This window comes from Coenobita brevimanus, chromosome 7 (assembly GCF_032717465.1).
Source record: "Coenobita brevimanus isolate Jiangsu-jjx chromosome 7, ASM3271746v2, whole genome shotgun sequence".
Taxonomy (NCBI): Eukaryota; Metazoa; Arthropoda; class Malacostraca; order Decapoda; family Coenobitidae; genus Coenobita; species Coenobita brevimanus.
In genome coordinates this window covers 36563101-36584989 of record NC_136960.1, presented here as the reverse complement: position 1 = coordinate 36584989, position 21889 = coordinate 36563101, and the positions used below count along the sequence as shown (strand labels likewise).

The 21889-nt window shown below is 40.1% G+C and overlaps 1 protein-coding gene across 1 annotated transcript in view; it reads right to left on the bottom strand.

Annotated features, from left to right (window-relative positions):
- Positions 1-21889, bottom strand: part of Fas1 (fasciclin 1 Fas1 domain-containing) — a 400018-nt gene that overhangs the window by 25801 nt on the left and 352328 nt on the right. The window contains exons 6-12 of the mRNA XM_080276078.1: positions 19747-19936; positions 17726-17886; positions 16742-16891; positions 10015-10113; positions 5597-5820; positions 4089-4251; positions 2394-2559 (exon numbers count right to left, since the gene is read on the bottom strand). Of these exons, the coding sequence (XP_080132204.1) occupies positions 2394-2559; positions 4089-4251; positions 5597-5820; positions 10015-10113; positions 16742-16891; positions 17726-17886; positions 19747-19936 (1153 nt within the window). The remainder of the gene's footprint in view (positions 1-2393; positions 2560-4088; positions 4252-5596; positions 5821-10014; positions 10114-16741; positions 16892-17725; positions 17887-19746; positions 19937-21889) is intronic.

Here is a 21889-nt window from a genome sequence, read left to right as displayed (position 1 = left end):
TGAGAAGTGCATGATCATGGATTTGGCATCCCTTTTTAACGTGACAGCGTTCGTACTGACTCTATCAGATACGTTTATGTGAAGCTACAGAATATGATGGATGTTATTTGTGTATCAGATACAGCCAGGATTCCGGGGGCTTGAATGATATGTAAATCGAAGCATGGCCCATTGGAGTGTGCAAACTTGGGCTGTCTAGACAATGCTACTCCTCACCCTGCCCTAGGATGGAAAAGGAGGTCCGCATGTTGATGATGATGATGATGATGATGAACACTAAAAAGAACATCACTGAGAGTGGGATACCTGTAATGCAATCTTCAGAGCTCAGTACACTTTTCAAGAGTATTATGTAAGAGTTTCAATGGTTTGAATAGGAAGTAGGATCATGTTTTCATCCAAAACTATACATGAACATTTTCCCGATGCAGAAAATTCATTCTGGTACCATCAGCCATACAAGGCAGTCTAAATACTGTATTACGCATCCCAATTACTGTGTCCTGCAAGGTTGGCTTTGGCAGTGTAGCCCATGTCCACTCTGAATCATTATTTACTTCCCTAATCTTTTCATAACTTACAGTGTCTGTTTTTTGTCTGTTAACTGTATGGTCGAATACACCCTTTTTACTCAGTACTCATATACCATACCTCATATCACTCCAAAAATCAAACTAGTGATAGCATGTAATTTTTTCAAGATATATTATCAACAAACCATGTCAACTTAAGTCACATCAGTTTTCATTTGTATTTAATTAGTTTTCCTTTCTCTGTTCACCTAAAATATATATATATATATATATATATATATATATATATATATCTATCTATCTATTGCCAGACGCCTCAATCCCGTTTGGGGTGGCCACAAACAAATCGCCTCCAAGTTGCCCTGTCCCCCGCCATTTCACTGCCCTGCTCCCAACTCAAACCCCACTCTCTCATATACCTCTCCACCCCATCCCTCCATCTCATCCTTGGCCTCCCCCTCCCTCTTTCCCCCTCCACCTCACTCATATACACTCTCTTTGTCAGTCTTTCACCCTCCATCCTCTCCACATGGCCAAACCACCTCAGTGTATTCCTCATAACGCTTCCTATCACATCCACATCCACACCACAACGTTCCTTTATATCCTCATTCGTCAGCCTGTCTCTCCACGTGACTCCACAGGCTCCTCTTAAATAACTCATTTCCACTGCTCTCACTCTTGACTTGTGTCCTTCCAACAATGTCCAAGCTTCACTTCCGTACGTTAGAGTTGGTATCACAATACTGTCATGTAGTAACTTTTTCACTTCCATGCTCACTTCCCTGTTTCTTATCACTGCTTTCAAGGAACCAGCAACCTTTCTTCCCTGCTGTACCCTTTCAAGCACTTCACCCTCCAAACCTCCATCCTTACTCATCACACTACCCAAATACTTAAACGTACTCACATTTTCCAATTCCTCACCATCCAACCTCGCTGTACATTCACTAACTTCACCTCTCTCAAAGACCATCACTTTACTCTTCCCTACATTCACCTTTAGGTTCCGTTTCTTACACACTCTCTCAAACTCATCCACCAAGCCTTGCAGCTCCCCTTCTTCTTCACTCAACAACACAGTATCATCTGCAAACAACAGTACAGGGAGTTTCCAAACACTATCCTCTCTCACCAGGGCCACTCCAACATCCACTACCCTACCTTGTACCTCCTTTATTACCCCATCCATGTACAGATTGAACAACCATGGAGACATGACACATCTCTTTGCATTAACTTGGCCTAAATTTGCCACTGCTCCATCCTGACAGCTGAATTGTAACAAGATAACACTAGAATATGATGCAAGTCACAAGAAAATCCTGTACAATAGAAAGGCTGCAGAACTGTAACACTGTCTCTTTCTGCCACTGAGCTAGGTGAAACAAGCTGCAAATCAATGAAAAGCTGGGCCAAGATAAGGTGAAAATACTATAACAATTTGCACACACAATATTAATCTTCTGGCCTTTGGTTCCTTCTTCCTTGCATTTGAAAAATAAAAAAATACCCCAACCTATAATCCTTTCAAACTCCTTACCATTCAATATACTGACAACAAATCAGTGTTTGTACTTCCTCTTTGACCTCTTCAATCCAGTCAATGTAATTTTTTTTTTTTTTAAGCTTATTCTAACAAACACAAGTCACGTTTATTCTGGTGTACAGACCCCATAGCAATGGAGGAGTTAATGAAGGCTATTTATAACCCAACCAGTTTGAAAAGAATCTCTTATGTTAAATAAAACTGTAAGGCAGTAGCATGAATACAATAAAAAGTCACTGTATTCAAGGGGCTAAGGCACCATCTTATTCTAATTGAAGCTAAATGACAACAGGATAATTTGTCCAACTCACCTCCGTATGCGTCCCGAATGCGTGCCTGGAAGTAAATCTTGCCACGTGTCATATCAAGGCGTTTCTGAAGCAGGCCAGGCTTGGTGCTGTTGGTGGTTAGCATTGTCAGTTCCTCCAAAGTCAGGTCCTGTCCCGCAATCATGTGACGCTCTAGGATCATACGTCCCTGTTGAGACAGAGTATAGTTAGCACGGAAAAATAATGAACGAGTACAAGTGCAACTGTTATTATGACCCTGTGCTCATCTGGACATATACCCAGTGTGCAGGCTGATGATCTCTCTTTTCTGCTGTACACCATCCTCCTCATAGGGGATAAGGGAGGGAGTTACATTTGTATAACCAGGCAGTGGAACCACTATTGGTGCTACAGGATAAGGCATCCCTCACTAGAACCTCATGACTACAGCAACTCCTCATTATTAGTAATTTTTTTTTTTTACCTAATACAAAAATGCAAACAGTCCTCTGTATATGTCACCTTATTTAGTACTCTGTTTTTGCTATTATAATCCATCCATTCATCCATTATCCAATCCTATGTCGCCCCATAAGGAGCGTAGGAGCCCGGGTCTAGGCAAGTTGGTCCTGACATTTAAAATGAGTGACCAGCCTCACTCATCCCTGAGTGGCATTATGTGAGCAATAAACCTCAACCACCTCTTGGATATAACCCTGCACCGGCTCAATCCAATTGGAGCACCTTAATTACCCACTAAACCACCAGGCGCCATAATTTGGTTACATGGTTACCACCCAGCAGTGTACAGTACTGTAAATGGTTTCCTGGTGTACAGGAAACCATTTGGCTTGTCATTCAGTGTAGAGCCACCCATAGGTAGAAGGAAGAGGAAAGAATGAAGGAAAGAAAGACAGAAGAGGGAGTGTAAAGTCACCCATAGACAGAAGAATGAGGAAACATATAAGCACTGTTGGTATACTCAATAAACTTACAAGTGACATGAGTTGCATGCCAGGCAGCGGGGCATATGGCATAAAAGAATCAACAAACATTCTCACATTGCCATTATCACCCATCCATCATCATTGGCATAAAAAACACTAACAGCTGGGGAAGACTGAACAGGGAAGAAGAAGGAGATGAGATGGAAATGAGGAAAGACATGTGGCAACAGCTCTGACATAAGTAAACTATCAACATCCATTTTTACTTAGCTTTTCTAAATTCTTATGGTGGTATTCATTTAGTACTATACAGAACTCTAAGTGCATCAAGTTCCATCATCTATTTATAGGATCCCTGATGCAAAAAAAAAGTTTTAACAGTTATCTCTTATGCTGTGTATAATGTAGGGACTATGGATGGCTTCTACACAGTATTTGTAAATTTGAAGTTAAATCTCGGTCTACAACATGTACAGCATTAATCATTTTGAGTAACTGCGGCGATGTGGGGAACCTAAACCTCCAAATTATCATTCAAACAAATGTTGTGAAATTATTGCTGCTATATATAATTGTAACTGTTTGATTCCTTCTTAATTTTTCTATCAACACTAACTTTTATGGAAAGATAGGTACAGTACTACTAAAAATTACTTTCCTTCACCTGCATATTGGCCTAATTAGTAAAAGAATCCTGCTAAATTAGCAACTTTTCACATACTTAAACCAATACATTATACAGTTTACCATAATGCTGTTACTCTAATACACAGCCACTCCTCACACTCACATGATAGGCAAATTTGCCCATGAAGAGCTTTTTGTATGCTGAAGCCATGGCACGGTTGATGTACTTCCACGCATCATTGCTGGGTACGAAAAGGGTGAAGCGTTCATCCCTACCAGCCAGCCGCTGGTTCCAGCCCTCCTGTTCACTCAAGGCGAAGGTCGTGCTGAAGAATTTGTTTTGGAATTTTAGTGATAATGAATGCGGAGTCAAAAAGTAAATTACAGGCTTACGATTATGCTAGCTACATACTTTGGTTCTGAGCCAAGATGGTGGTAGGTGGTGGCAACCATCATCCACTCACTTGATGAAGTCTTCTTTCACCTTTATCATCCTATTTCTGTGACTACCCTCCTCTCTTTCTATTTCTCCTATCCTTCTTTTTATCTTATTTCCACCTCAGGTGGATCTACACTAAGTGACAAGCCTAATGGTTTTCTGTAATCCAGGAAACCATTTTCAACACTCAGTGGTAACCATAACACCAGATAATATGGTAACATAAGCCTACTATGGTGCCCCTGTAAACTGAATGAAGAGACGAAAATGAAGTGTCCTTCCAAGAACCAAACCTCCACTAATTTTCTCATGCCTTGCTGTAGCAAGGAACAATCCTCTGTAAGGGAAAACTGATTCACTGCATGAGACAGCCCTGCAGGGGCAGTTGCTTGCCTGTGGTTGACGGGTCTGCTTGGCCAGATAGACCATGGTTGATCAACAACAACAACAACTGAGCCAAGAAAAATCTATTTGCATGCATCACTATCACTGTGGGCATGCAAGTAAAAATATGTTAGCATGACAGTACTGTGATCCTTACTCTAATACATCGATGGGAAGCTTGGACTATGTTGAAAAGCCACAAGTCAAGAGAAGAAGTGGAAATGTTGCCTGAGAGAAGCATGTGCAGTTATGTGGGGAGAGACAGACAAATGATGAAGTAAAGGAGCAGTGTGGTGTTTATGTGGATAAGCTGGAAAGCATTAAGAGAAGTACCCCAAGGTGGTTTGGCCATATGGAATGGAAAATGAGAGACTGACCAGGAAAGTGTATGTGGGTGAGGTGGAGGGGAAGAGGGGGACACTGTGAAGGAGGATGAAATGAAGGGATAGCATGGAGAAAAAACTGAGTGAGGGTGTGTGTGAGCTGGAAAAAGAGCAGCAATGGCAGACAGAATAACACAGAGGAAATTACTGTAATTTGTGGCCATCCCTTCTGAGATTAAGGCAGCTGGGTACAGATAAATAGATAGATAAGTTTGTGCAGCATGGACACAACCCTGAAACTATCTCATTTTGCTTGATAGTCCTGACATTTAAGGCAAGTGTGGCCAGATTCATTCACCCCTGAGTGGCATTATGTGAGCACTAAATCCCAATCACCCCTCAGGTGAAAACCCCTGCAAGGTTCCATTCAGTACATTCAATGCTTAGTGTTTCTGCAACATGCCATGTGAGTTGAACGTATATCATCAATGTTAAATGTGTCCTACATAGAGCATAACTTCTCACCTCAGCATGGGGTCAGTTTTCAGTTTATCATAAACAGTCTGGGATGGGATGCCAAGAATGCGATCGATGATATGGATGACTCCATTTTTGGCAGCAACATTGGGTGTAGTTATTGTGGCATTGACGCCACCTCCCTCTAATGTAACCACCGGCACAAAAGCTTCTGGGTCATCGACAGCGAAGTAGAGCTTGCGGCGTGGACTCAGCGTGTCTCTCTGGAATATCTGGTGTTACAGAAAGGAAGAGATGCAACCTATGAAGCATGCTGTGATGCAACACTGCCACTACACAACAGTACTTACGTACAATGAATAATACCTTAACTCTTTCAACCAGGGAATGTCGTTTTAAGCTTCTTATGAATTTTTTCTCATTTATTCTAAATGATGTTAGTTGGCTCGAGACATATCCTTGGACAGAAGGGGTTAGAGGCTCTCTCAGTGACACTTGTCGGTCCCAGAGCATCTGTATTTTATAGTTTTATTCTCACAAATGCCTCCTATTTAATTTAGGTTAGGCAGCCTAGCCTCAGGTCTGTCCTTGCCCTGAGCTCCTCATGGATAATACGGGACTGGCTATTACAGATTTTTAAGACTGACATCCCTGGCTGAAGACATTAAGCATGCATCGGTAATGTGACACACTAACATAACTCTACAGAAAACAATGAAGAAAGCACCGACATAAAAATGCTACAGTAGACACAACAGCTGAGATCAGATATTTTAGAAGCCATCAACTTACTTCAAATACAATATACAGTACTCTACTTCAACAGTTTACTGTATATAAGCTGAAAGAAAACAGTTAAGAAAGGTCCATAATACAGTGCTTAAAAACTGCAATTGGTCAAACACAGCAGTATTTGACGTGGATGGAGAGTAGGCCACAGTGAGAGCAGGGGCTCATATCACTAGCCATCAAAACTTTGACTCCTCAGGGATCACCGCCACTTCAACAGTCATTCATCGAGTGAGTGCAATCCAAGTTAGTGCAATCTGAGTGAGGGAAACTGAGTGAATGGAATGCAGGTGAGCAGTCAAACTGAGCAAGCCAAAAGTGAGTGCTCAACAAACTGAGCGAGTGTTGCTGATGATCCCTACTCGTTAGTACAGTCAAACAAAAATGCTTAATATTGAAAGCTTATGCTTAACACTCTTGTCAAATTTGCTCGTTAGAAAACCATGAAGGATATGAACTGAGACTAGCCAAGCAGTCTCAGTTTCTGTCACAGGTTATCACCATATCAGTTGTGTCATTTCAGTTCCAATTGCAAAATCTCTCTTAAAGGTATACTCAATTTTTTATCAGAAAAACAAACACATTTAAACATGTAATGAAACTACATGTCTTGCATTAAGGCTTGGCCCATTATCAGCTTGCCTCCACTGATGTAGTCACAATGAATATTGGCATGTGTCAACATATATGCTGATTAAACAGAATTTTACATGTGAGTTTAGGCAGTAAGTTTCATGAGATACAACAGTCCAACTTACTCCAGCACTGTGTGACTCACCTCCATCAACCCTTCTGTTGCTGGCTGTGTACAGATATTTGGCTATTTGACTCAGGGTAACACTGGAACATTTCTTCAACCAGGCTCATTGTCAGCAGTCACAGGCCTCAAAAACTACCTCATCACCCTTTTGCTGTACCTGGTGTCACAGCTACATGCATAATTTCTCCCACCTAATCCACCAACCCAGCTCTAATATACAGTTGATCCTAATTATGAGTAGTCTTTTTTATCTTTGATAGTAAGAACTCCGTACTGTATATTAAAGAAAAACTACACTGGTTTTATGAAGTTAATTTTCCAGCTCCCTCCAGTTTACAGTAGATCCCAGGTGTACATACAAGGCCGTGATATTCTAGAACATGTCCCTTACCCATATCAACGACAATGCACAATGACAATCCTATAATTCTCCAAGCAATATATAAATGTTTAATCCTTCAATCTAATGACATAATAAGTTTTTTCCATCTCCAAACAATTTTATTCAGATGCAACAGAATTTTCTTAACTGAAGGGGTTAGATATGGACATCAATAACTTCCTCACTAATAACAAGCTCTTTTAAGCTCAATAAAATCACCCACCAGCAGCATAATGACAACAAAATGACTCAGGAATGAAAAGGTTAAAAGTTTCAGACACTCCCTGTGTACAACAAGGCTTTGCTAGAACAAATTTTGCAAGCTGGATTTTGACCATCTCAATATATGTATGGTATTATCAATGAACATACATATAGGGCACACTATTATAATAAGAATATGTAATGCTACTGTGCCTATACTGTTCACAATGAGAATAACAAATAAACAGTAAAAATGCAGTAAAAAATAATAAATGTATACAGAGCTACAATTCAATAATAATACACATACTGAACACACATAATATTAACATTTTCCATGAGGCTGAATTTTCAAAAGCTGACAGTTGTATAAACCAGGGAGCATATGTAAGAGTATCCTTGTTGTTTTTTTAATTACAGCATATACTGCAACAATTTTAAATTCTAATAAACGAGTGATGTACTCTAATGATTTATTTTTGGTACTTTTGGATTATTTCAATCATCTTCAGGAAGACATATTGTAAGGAGAAATCATATTCTAAATCAAACCTTCCTAATTTGAAGTCTCCACTAAACTGAATAAAACTGTCTGGGTGATGTATCATCATCATCATTATCTAATCCTGTGTTGCCCCATGAGGACCTTAGGCAAGTTGGTCCTGACATTCAAGATGAAAATGACCAGCCTCACTCACCCAAGTGGTATTACGTGAGCAAAAAACCCCAACCACCCCTTAGGCTTAGTCTGACTGGAGCGCCTTAATTACCCACTAAACCACCAGGCACCATAATTTGCTTATATGGTTCCCACCCAACGTAGTAAATGGTTTCCTAGTGTACAGGAAACCATTTGGCTTGTCACTCACTGTAGAGTCACCTGGAGACAGAAGGAAGAGGAAAGTATGATGGAAAGAAAGGCAGTAGAGGAAGGAAGGAAAGAAGGAAGGAAGGAAGAAAGGAAAGGGAAGCACTACACTGAGTGAGTGGATGGTGAGTACCCACACCTACCACGTAAAAATATAAAATATGTCACAGGGGTGAAGGAATTAAAGAAGTGGTGGCAGACATTACGATATCAATCAGTTTCATTCAACAAAGACTTATGCAAAGGATAAAACAAACAGAAACACTGAACAAAGAACATGCACAAACAAAACAGAAACCACAACCACACTCTTAATAAAGGCATGACAAGTGAAGCAACAAAGCCATGCAAGGCTCCATTACAGCATCAAATATTTTACACCTAGACAATCAATAGTTCACAAATACTTCAAGTTATCTTAGTACTTCATCTGTACACAGTAAATACACACATATTATTTAAAAATGTAAGGTAAACTGAAAGACAGTCACCTATAAACTAGTTACCAAATGAGGTTAATGACAGAGAAGCAGAGCAAATGTAATAAAAATCAAGAAATCTAAAATATACCATATTACATGATAACAATGAAAACCTACATAACTTAGCAATGAAGATATTTGTTCATTACTAATACAGTGTTAGTGGGAGGGCAAACTATTAAAGAAGGCTGCCAGGGATCCAACTTAAGCCTGTGCCATCTACTTAGGGACTCAAATCATAATCAAAGTCACATTTCAAGTGGTACAGGAAGGAGGCTTAGCAGCAGTTATTCCTTGGCAATATAGTGTACAGGATGGCCCATACCTAACACTCCTCCACCATTCCACTGGGCAGTTTCTTGTCTGCCTAAGGGATGGATCAATGGGGCTGTTAATGTCTAGTCTGCATCATTTATTCCTTTCCTACTCTTACTGCCACACCCAAGCCCATACCAGCAGACTGAGCCATCCCCTCAACACAAAAGCTACCACCAGCCACATTTCATGTGAAGTGCTAGTTCCAAGCCACCCTGTATTGCCCCTACACATTCTGGTTAACATGATCTGTATCAGTAATACGCACAGGGGATGATGAGGTAATTTGCATTAAAGAAATCCATTGAGAAGGAGCTGTTAAGCAATTTCCATAACCACTTAAAATAAGACACAGGGCAAAGATCAACGAAATACCTGTACTTTACTCATTTTTTATCCAGCATTTTGTAATGACTTGGAAGTAATGTATACTGTATTAAGTTTGACAAGACACTGAATGGTATATCATTGCAACATCATGGTATTAGTGTTTATTAACTACAATACTGATGTCAGTGAATTTGCCAACTAATACTTAACACTGATGAGACAAGCCTTAGTTTTCTTTCTTTCTTTATTTATTTATTTTTTGTACATGGGTATCAAACTGGCTAACTCTGCCAGGATCTACAGGTAGTGTAAGTGAGATGGGACTACAATGCTTACCTCAGTGGCAGCGTTCCTGGCAATCTCATCAGTGGTAAGGCTGCCTTGAACCATGTGTAGCTTCAACAACTTCTCCAGCTTCTCTTTATTTAGAAGCACCTGCAAGCAAAAGAAAATTATTGTGCTTTATACAATCTCTGTGAAAATTTACACACACACACACACACACACACACAATCATCATCATCATCAACAACAGTCTGCAGGAAAGTCCATTTAGATTTATGCCTCTCCCATCCAATCCAGAGGTTAACAGGAGCATTATCATGACTGTTAACATATTTGGTGCCATTCCCCTTGGTGGCTGGGATGCTGTGTGGTGGCAACTCCTACATCAAGAGGCTTTAAAGCTTTCTCCATTCACTAACACATCACACTACCAGATACATTCTCTACTGGCAATCACATTTAACTCCCATCTGAGGAGTGAAACAAAGTAGCCCAGAAGGAATACTCTCGTGGCCATCCCTTGTCAGAGGGAGGATCGCATGGCGAAGCAAGCCACAGAACAGGATGATGATGATGATAATGAAACATATATGGTATTATCACTATATACAGTACATATGCACACACAGATACATAGATGGATGGATAAACAGATATAAAGATTAGTGAGAGAGAGAGAGAGAGAGAGAGAGAGAGAGTTACATAGATTCACAGACCACACAGACCTTACGGTCCCTATGAGGTGGTCCGGCCTTAATGCTAATATGCCTTAATACTAATGCAGTGCATAGGAGCAGGAGAAAAGGATAGCACAGCAGAAGGCTCTCTCCCCCACCCTCCAGACCCTCCGGCATTTGCCGTACAGGAAACAAGAGAGGACGTAATACCTCGCAGGAACAAAAAACCTGAAGGAATTTTATAGGATCGGCAGAAAGTAGAATAATATGGAAAAGAAAAATTTGGGCATACAGCCACATACTTACTCTATGCATGCAATTTGTTTTTTATGATTTTTTTTATATCAAAAGATGAACAGAATGTTTATCTATTATATATATCCTAAAATACTGTCTGTGTCTAATAGACAGATGAATGCAGACGCGAATATGCAATAATTGCTCCATCCTAACTAAACGATACCAATTGCGTCGAGATACATGTCCAGTCTCTTTCTAAATATATTTATGGTACCACTCTCAATCACATTCCCAGGGAGTTTATTCCATTCGCTTCCAACAGAGTAAGTGAAGAAGTTTTTGGTTGTATCAAGATCAGCCCTCCTTGCTTACAACTTCATACCATTTCCTCGAGTTACAGTCTCGGCAATTACTGTCAATAGCTTGCTTGAATCAGTATTACTAAAGCCTTTTAGAATCTTAAAACATTCAATCAGTTGTCCCCTGAATCTCTGTTTTCTAAGAGGGAAGAGGTTTAATTCCCTGAGTCTCTCGAGATATGGTTTATTCCTCAGGGACGGGATTAACTTGATAGCCCTACGCTGGACCGCTTCGAGTATTTCTATATCTTTAATTAGGTGAGGTGCCCAAAATTGCACTGCAAACTCTAAGTGTGGCCTGACTATGCTTTTGTATAGGGGGATTACAATATCTTTGCTTTTATATGTAAAATGTCTTTTGATGAAGCCTAGGGCCCTGTTGGCTTTATTGGCGGCAGAGATACATTGATTTGAACATTTCAGATCGTCTGAAATTAGTACGCCTAGATCTTTAACTAGTGAGGACTTGCTAATGATTTGGCCCTTCATTTCGTAATCATACCTTTTGTTTTTCTTCCCACATTGCAGTACCTGACATTTACTTACATTGAAGGGCATTTGCAATTTTTCTGACCAGCTGAAAATTTTATTAAGGTTATTTTGAAGGCTAATTCTGTCTTCTTCAGTTAATATTGTGTTGCCGATTTTTGTGTCGTCTGCAAAATTAGAAATGAAGTTGTTTAGGCCAACATCGATATCGTTAATATACATACTAAATAGGACTGGTCCCAACACCGATCCCTGAGGAACACCACTGGTCACTGGAGCCCAGTCTGACTCCACTCCATTTATAACGACTCGTTGCTTTCTTTCACTTAACCAGCAACGTATCCACCTATGAATATTTCCGTCAAATCCAAGTGATCTTACTTTTGTCATTAGTTTATCATGCGGCACTTTGTCAAAGGCTTTCTGGAAATCTAAGTAGATTATATCAAGTGACCTGGTACAATCATTCATTTTAAAAAGTGTATCGTAAAACTCAATTAAATTTGTCACGCACGATCTCTGCGTTCTAAAGCCATGCTGGCTGTTCCTAATTACGTTATTAGTTTCTAGGAACTCAACTATCCTATCTCTAATTAATGATTCAAGGATCTTTCCCAAGACAGAGGTTAGGCTAATTGGTCTATAATTACCTGGTTGATCTCTACTGCCCTTTTTATATATAGGAGTCACGTTAGCCAGTCTCCAGTCTGCTGGAACCTTTCCTTGTTGTAGAGACTTGTTAAAGATAGATGTTAGAGGGCTGCATATTACATCCATAACATTTTTTAGTATTTTAGGGTAGAAATTGTCTGGGCAGGGAGTCTTATTACTGTTCATTTTATTAAGTTTCTCTCTCACTTCATTCCTGCTCATATGCATGTCACTTAGTGCGTTTTGGATTGACATTTGACGCTCTTCGATGGTGTCATTGGCGTCTACTGTGAAAACTGAACTGAAAAACTTATTTAAAGAAGAGGCAATTTCCTGATCGTCTGTGATAAGAGCACCCTTGTCGCTGATAAGTGGACCAATGCCCACCTTGAGTCTCTTATTGCTCTTAATGTATCCATAAAAAAGCTTAGGATCCATAGAACTTGTTTTTGCTATATCAATTTCAAATTGTCGTTTAGCTGTTCTAATGAGTTTTTTAACTTTTCTTCTACTACTGGTATATTGCCCTGTGAGTAATTCACTGGTGTGACTTTTAACCCGTCATGTCCCAAGGTTTTCCGCACCTCCGACATCCCCCAGTCCCCAGATATTTTCGAAAAAAAAATTTTTTGGCTAAAACCTTCGCTTTTGGTGAGAAACATCGAAAATTCATAGAGAAATCGCTCACCTGAGGTTTAAAATACCCAATCCAGGTAGGAGTTCCTCCTTACCTGACTGGGTTTTCTAACATGCTGGCACCAAAGAAAACGAGTTCTATGGGAGGGTAACTATTTTATCCACTCATAAACGGTATTTATTTATTTACTTGGTATGAATGTATATGTAGTATGAGAGTATATTGGTTTTCAAGCAGTAATAAAGGCATTATAAGCATTGTTTCACTCACTAACTAATCACCATACCTGACCTTTTTTTGCCACATTACCTGATCATTATTTCTGGCTGTTTCTTCTTCTAATGCTATGTAAACATTGTCCTCCACATTGTCATCGATTGGGGAATCACTCTGGCCCTGATCATCTTTACTAGCCAGGTCACTGGTAACAGGTCCTTTGCCAAGACAATGGCGTGAGGAGGGGAGGGGGGAGGTTATGCGGTGTAAGGCATTGTCCCTGCTTGGCATCTTGTAGAGGAATAGAGGAAGGTGTCCTGTGTATACATATGAAAAATCATGCGCGAAAATTGAAAACTGTGCAAATTAGGGACCTTGCAATTGCACGACGTACTGGTACGTTGCCGGGACTGGCAAATGCAAATCGTTGCAACGTACCCATACGTCGACGGGACGGGGCAGGTTAAGCAAGGTGTGGAGACGGTTTCTTTCTTTAACTGCTCTGCTAATATCGGCATTAAACCACGCTGGTTTGTTTCTACCCTTGTTTTGTCTAGATTTCATTGGCACGTACTTGTTTTGAGCGGTCATGAATACATGCTTAAATTCTGCCCACATTTCATTTACATCACTAATTCTTTCTATGTGCTCCGCTAGTGTACTCAGGGCGTCCTTTAGGCCGTTAAAATCTGCGTTTTTATAGTCCGGCATCTTAGTTTTACTTGTGCACTCATTATGTGAGAGATTCATGGAAAATCTTATGAGATTATCATCGCTAGATGCTAGATGTTCACCCACAGTGAGGCTTGAGACCATATCTTCATTTGTAGTGATAACAAGATCTAAGATATTGCCCTCTCTTGTCGGTTCCGTGACACATTGAAATAAAAAGTTGTTCTTAATGAAATTTGTCATTCTTTTGTCATTATTACTGCTACCGGTAACTGTATTCCAATTTACTGACGGCAGGTTGAAGTCGCCGGTAATCAACGTTTCGTCCCCATCGAGAACTTCCTACAAGGTACTATATAGTTCTGTGTCTTCCCTGGCGTACGAGTAGGACGACGGTAGACTGAAAGGGTACAGCAGGGAAGAAAGGTTGCTGGTTCTTTGAAAGCAGTGATAAGAAACAGGGAAGTGAGCATGGAAGTGAAAAAGTTACTACATGACAGTATTGTGATACCAACTCTAACGTACGGAAGTGAAGCTTGGACATTGTTGGAAGGACACAAGTCAAGAGTGAGAGCAGTGGAAATGAGTTATTTAAGAGGAGCCTGTGGAGTCATATGGAGTGACAGGCTGACGAATGAGGATATAAAGGAGCATTGTGGTGTGGATGTGGATGTGATAGGAAGCGTTATGAGGAACACACTGAGGTGGTTTGGCCATGTGGAGAAGATGGAGGGTGAAAGACTGACGAAGAGAGTGTATGTGAGTGAGGTGGAGGGGGGGAAGAGGGAGGGGAAGGCCGAGGATGAGATGGAGGGATGGGGTGGAGAGGTATATGAGAGAGTGGGGTGTGAGTTGGGAGCAGGGCAGTGAAATGGCGGGGGACAGGGCGACTTGGAGGCGATTTGTTTGTGGCCACCCCAAACGGGATTGAGGCGTCTGGCAATAGATAGACATATATTAAAACGTAATTTGACACAGACCAGTTCGGTGTTCTGTCCACTTAATGTTACCTCTGTTGGGTAGTGATTTTTTACATATATCCCGACACCACCTCCTAGGGGTCCATTTTCTCTGCACTTATAATGAAATTTATACGAGTCTAACTGGTATTCAGCTAATAAATCTCTATTACCTATATCAAGATGCATTTCTGTTACGGCAATTATATGAAAATCTTTGACACTTAGAAGGATTTTGAGTTCGTTAAACTTGTTTCTAAGACTGCGAGCATTGAATGATAATACTGTACTTTAATTTGCTCTGCGGTTGGCTTTGACTGTAGGGCTAATCCGGATACACCATCTCCCTGAGAATTATGATTTAGTTTCCCTGGGTCAGTGGAGGGGTGGATAGGGAGAGAGAGGAGGGGGAGGGTGACTGCGCGACTGTGAGATTAGGAGGGGGTGGGGTGAGGGGCAGGGCTGGGGTGATGGGCGAGGTGGGTGGGGTGGGAGCGTCCATGAGGTCCCCAGTGGGCGCAGGTGTTTCCGCCACACCTGCATTCTCAAGGATTTTAAAAACGGCCATATTTATCAATTTGCCCATCTCTGCAATTCCTTTCGCATTAAGTGTACACCATCTTGTCTAAATAGGCTTGGCTTTTCAACAAATCTGTTCCAGACATCATTGAAATATATGTTTTCTCTGGTACACATTTCCTTAAGGGCTCCATTAATTTCTACTACTCTGTTCCTGCAGTAAGAATTGGAACATAGCCTTGGCAACATACCATTCACCACGCACTTATTTGACTTATTTTTCATTACTTTTAGAAGGGCTTCATATTTCTGCAAGATATTTTTGGTGGAAACTCTACCTCCGTCATGTACATCGTTTGTTCCTACATTTACTACAAGACATGCATCTCGACTGACTGGTGTACTTGCAATATCTTTGGTGATCATGTCAATCTTGCTGCCAGGTACAACCTTCACTGATCTTTACTTGCCTTTATTATTTGATGCAAAGGCAGCGCCCTGACCTCTTAATATGGAGTCACCAACCACCAGTGTGGTGCTCTCCCTAGTGCTGAATTTGGTGTCCAAGAAACGTCCACTTGCGTTGTTTATATCCTGGCTTCTATGTTTAACATTCTTATGGACGACTTGTTTTACTCGCTATTTTCCCTTTCAACACAAAGAACGGAAAACCTGTTGGATGAAGGAATTCCGGGTGTTTTCTTAGGCGTTTGTTTACATTTTCGTTTATTACATACTACTTGAAATGCCTGGTCGGCTAGAGTCATATTCAGGGGGCTTTCCTTCATTTTTTTTAGCTCTGCCTTGAGGTTTGTATTTTCCTGTTTCAGATCCTCAAGTGCATATTGATGACTTTTAATGGTACTTTCTAGATATTGTGTCGTATTCAGGGGGCTTTCCTTCGCTTTTTTAAGTTCTGCCTTGAGGTCTGCATTTTCCTGTTTCAGATCCTCAATTGCATACTGATGACTTTTGACAGTACTTTCTAGATACTGAATATTTTCACTGGTCAAGCACATAAAACATTTTGCATCGGGCCTTCCGAATTTCGGAAACCAATCATTGAAGAATTTGTTTCCACATGAGGGACAAGGAACTCGTACTGGGGGCATGCTGATGTTATTTACTAAGTCAGGGGAGGGGACACAATTTAGCAAGTAAATAATTAGAAGAATTGGGGTTAGAATTAAAGGAGATATTTAAGAAAAAATATTATGGACTTCCCTTTCAGTAGTGGATATCCGTTGAGTCGGGCCGCACAGGTGGGCAGATAAGACCTCGGGAAGAGAGGTGTTGTCGGGTCACAGGTCAAAGCACAACTTTCACAGATCAAGAGAGAGAGAGAGAGATCATCCTTACCCGTTCCAATCGTTCCTCGTTAACCATCTTGAAGGCTTCATTGGAGGGAGCAAACAGAGTAAGATCTTGACCCACAGTCAGCGGATGAGTCAGATCAGGATAGTGTTTGTTAATTATGTCATAGAACTTGGTTAGCTGGCCTTCTTTGTCCTGCAAGTATGAGACAGACAAACCTAAATCTGACTGTTGGTTTGGCAAAATTAATTCTTTCAGTATGATAATGTCTTGCCTGAGTTTATTTGTACCACTACCAAACAATTCTTTTTTATATTAGGGGAGACCTCCTTTACTTAGACAGTTGATGAAGCCATAAAGTCATCTCTTGTTTTTTGTGTTTTAGGAAACACATACACACACCCATGAATAGCATAAACCTATGAATAACAAAATTCCATGAATAATGAAAAACTCATCTCATGGCACGAACAGTAATAACTTTTTTTTTTTTCCCTGGAAGATTTGGATCCTGACTTAATTAACCCCTTCACAACTTCAGGTCCACTGCTGTTATTGCTGTTCCTCTGCCTGGCCCAGCAGACTCACCAGCTTCAGGTAAACAATTGCTCTGATGGGGCCACCCCTCAGGTTCCCTACACTGATGATATTGTGTCTGCATCTTAATGTGGCATGTGTTATCCTGTGCTCCGTTATGTGGGAAGAGTGTGGTGGTTTGTTTCCTGGATGAATGCCGCATTTGCATCTCTCCACCAAGTTACCAGGGGCGCCACAGTAGGCTCCACATGATCAGGTTATTAGTTATATGGTTATCATCCAGCACTGCAAATGATTTCCTGGATTACATGAAACCATTAGTCCACCACCTACCACCAAGCACATCATATACAAAAAAAAAAAAACTGAACTCGCAATCAACACATTTACCACACTCACTATAAGTAATAAGATAGTTACAAACCTTCATACCAACCATTCATCCTAAAACAATATCAACACTCATTTACTTCTCAACAAATTCATACCCACCGAGAGGAATGAAATAATGCTAGATGCAATGACCATGAGGGGCCGGTCAATGAGATGGACCACACCATTTTTGACTGGAATGTTGCCACGTGGTATTCTTGCCAACACTGTTCCCTTCTTGTGAGCAACGTCTCCTGCCACTGTGTTGCTCTTCACATAGTCTAAGGAAAGAGGTAGGTGTGTTAAGAGAGCTGAGGTCTCAAATTCTATTACCTTAAATCAATACAACATCCACTAAGATGTCTCCTGATACTATGTTTCTCTCCTGGTATTGTGCTGCTAAAACTGTTTCTCTCCTGGTACTCTCTCCTGGTAGTGTTTTTCTCCTGGTACCTGTGTTTCTCTTCACCTATTCTAAAGACAGATGCAGAAAGTGTTAAAACACTTTAATGGAGTCAGTCCCTTAACTCTAATGAATTTTTTTTTTACTTCCTTCTTGTTGTTAAAGATAAGTTATCCAACTCAGAAGAGACGCTTTAAAAGGAGAGGTTAGATACAGCCTTTATATGCCTCTTCATAATAAGAAGTCTCCCAAAAGCCGAATAAAACCACCTGGAGACAGCAAGAATAAATCAACAAAACAAATCACAGCTCTGAAAGGGTTAAATTCTAAGATCTAATCAGTGTATCTTCCATCCACATGAAGTACTGTAATCCTCATCTATCATTTGCATGTACAGCCTGGTTCTCCCTGTCAGTGGGCTTTTATTAATGGCCATGTTCTATGTATGGTATGAAATACAGTGCATAATGGGATGACTACTACAGTACCTCCTGGAAAATAACTGTGTTTGGGCAGATACCAGTCAGACGCCTTGCAGGGATGGATGAAAAATCTGATACTGCATAAAGGTCACTGAAAATCCATACGAGTACAGCTGATGTTTCTTATTTGTGGCTTCAGTTATCTGCATGTTAATAATCCATCAGAAAAGACACTTTAAACAAGGAGATTCTAATGTCTGATGAGGTTTTGGGGCACCACCATAGCAAACATAGTTAAATTATAATTGCTGGTGCTTTGCTTCTTCTTCTTTGTGTGTGAGTGTGGGGGGGGGGGAGGCAATTTTTCACACATTTTTGCTATTCAAGGAATAAGAGGGAATTTTTGTTGCACAACTCCAGGAATAAGGAGGGCCAACAGTCACTACATCTCTGGAACATAAGTAAATTTTTTTTTTTTTCCTTCTTTTTATAACAAGGAATGATCAGTAATATATACCTGTACAAGGGTGTTTGTAAAACACATTTACAGTACTATACAACATAATACAGAGTAGAAAGGAATGACAACAACAATACATAAAATCGAAGACACGGATGGATGGTACGGTCAGATATGAAAGAAGACTTTTATGGAAAAAAAAATAAATAAAATAAAAAAAGTGACTGTTGACTGACAGACTGAGTAAAGTAAGTGTTCCAGGCAGTGCAACAGCAAACACATTTGCTAGGAAACAGTAAGAGGGTTAAAATAAATACTAAGTAAGGAAGTTAATAAATAACCTTAATTTCCTAGGGTACACTTGCATGGTATAAGTTTACGACAGCGACAGATGCATGTCCTTAAGCAAATATTCACCAGTAAAGAAGAAATTTGGGAATGGACTAGAATGGAAGAAAACAATTCACTAACCTGAGAAGTGCTGAAAGCATACAATGAAGAAAAGTGCAAGACTTTTGAAGTTATAGATATAGGAGATGGAAAGTGTGTAAAGCTGACGTAGCTAATACTGAAAAAAAAAAAAAAAAAGATGGGTGTGGAAGGAGGAAACAGGAGAGGAAACAGAGGAGTCCACAACATTAAAGTGATTACTACATATTTACTGATCTTAGATCTAAGAATTTACCCCTTTAGTTCAGTGAAGTATTTCTCTATCTTACTCTTGTTATCTATAGTCTTCAGCTCAGGAAAGACTTTTCATGCTGGGGTGGTCTGCTATAGCTTTCATTAACCCATTCACTGCTAAAGATCTGTCCTAAGTTGAATACACAAATGACTTGTATGTTACTGTACTCACAAATCATTCCATCATTGCCAGGGCTGCTAACATTCTCCATGGACAAGTACACCTTGAGATTGTCTGCAAATGCCATGCTTTGATACTGCTCGGTGGGACTCTGAACTGTGCGAGTGAACAATACTTTTCCAGGAATGATATGGCCATCTATTACTTGCTTGTCAATGACGTCCTTCGATTCCGTGTTAACCTGTGGAGGAGGAACACATTACACTCTGCCAAACATCTCTCTACCATACCTGTATCACTTCTCAGTTCCCTCTAATTTTTTATGCTTTAGTTTTCGACACAGATTACAGGAAGTTAAGATGCAATACGGTAAAGTACTTCTATTTTCCCGGGACACTAAACAAAGAGAGGTAAAAAGTTAAGGATGAAAATAATCGTACAGTACTTCATATTAACCTTCCATAGCTGGGTACCTCTGAAAAGATAAGTTCAATAACATATGCTCTTATTCAATGACCTAATTCTTTTAATTATGGATCTGTCAGCTAATTATTAAACATACAAAACAACACCTGGATTTCTTTCCAATAACTTTACTATATTACCTCAACCATAGATAATGCTCAACACTGACAAAAAGCAGTAACAGTATTATCTAATCAACATTAAAAAAAATGAGAGAGAGAGAGAGAGAGAGAGAGAGAATTTTAGATTATATTTTTACTGACACAACATATGTCTTTGAATAAGGGCACTCACAGCTATGGAAGCACTTCAGTTACTTTAATACTTGTGATACTGAAACTCCGCATTAAAAATTAGTGCATATAAGTATGGGTGTTTACCAGATGACAGTTTAGTATTGTAATATATACTGTACACCTTCACTGACAGAAAGGAACTGTATTTACTTTATAATTATTTAAGAGATGAAAAAGGAGAACTGTACTCTTACTGTATGTCATACATCATCAGAAGTGTTATGATTACTCTTATCATCTCAGTGTCATTATATATGACATATATCATCTCAGCTTTGTATAAGACATGTAAGACAAGTACTGTACTACTGTATATCTAAATATAACTTGAGTTTCATTTACTTACTCTGCAGGAAAAGTAATAAGAGAACACTTAGTGTATTTCAGAGTCAGTTTCACTGCAAAGTACCAATAGCAGTACAATATTGTTATTTCTAACTACGGCAGGCTACTGTTGTTTGAGAGTATTCTTCTGCTATTCACTGATGAGATTAGTTAGAAACTGTCGTATGTTAATGAGGTTAATGAAGCACATTCAAATAAGTTAGGATGCTACAGTTAATGCTATGTAATCACACAAGATGACTAGCAGTACCCTTACTTAGACTGCTCTAAATCTATTACGGGCAGGTCTTCTGGAATGGAAGAGACATCAGAAACTTGTCCCACAAAATGTTATCATTTTACCATAATTAAGATGAAGCAACAGAAGCTACCAATACTAGCTTGAGACAGTTCATTTAATTTACTCCACTACAACACTCTCCAGTGAACAGTGTGGTGCAATTCACAGTCATTAACATAATCAAAAGCCTACAACCAACACTATTACGGTATGACAGTTTAATCCCTTCAGTCCAAGGAAATCTTTACTATTCTATTTTAGCAAATTCCAGACAACAGGACATGGCTTTGATGAGAGGTTCCCACCCTGCTGGGGTGGGACACAATACCAATTACAATGGAACCTCCTAAATCATACGATCCTAAATGGAAACATCATGCAACAGTCTGCTATATCAGTAACTTGTGGAAATGATATGAACTTTGCGAATGCAGCCTCAAAAGTGAAGCTTTTCCCATGTCTTGCGTAATATGCGCCACCATTACCTCAAGCCTGTGCGTCTAGCTGGGTGTTAACCAATCGTAGTCAAGCATGGTAACAAATAAACCAACCACATTCAAGCACAGCACTTGCTATAAGCCAATCACAGAGCTTCCCTCCTACATCAAGCATGAAGAACATGTGTGCTTGAGTCCTGGTGCCCGCCTCACTCAATGCATTGTCTCCACTCTGTTGACGGCGTGTGGTTCCAGTTTGGTTTATGAGGATCCCCCCCCCCCCCCATGCTTCCTTCACCTGCCCAGTGTTACCACGGCCAATCGTAACTCTCCTAAGCCTACAACTTCTTCATGGACAGGGAAGAAGTTGC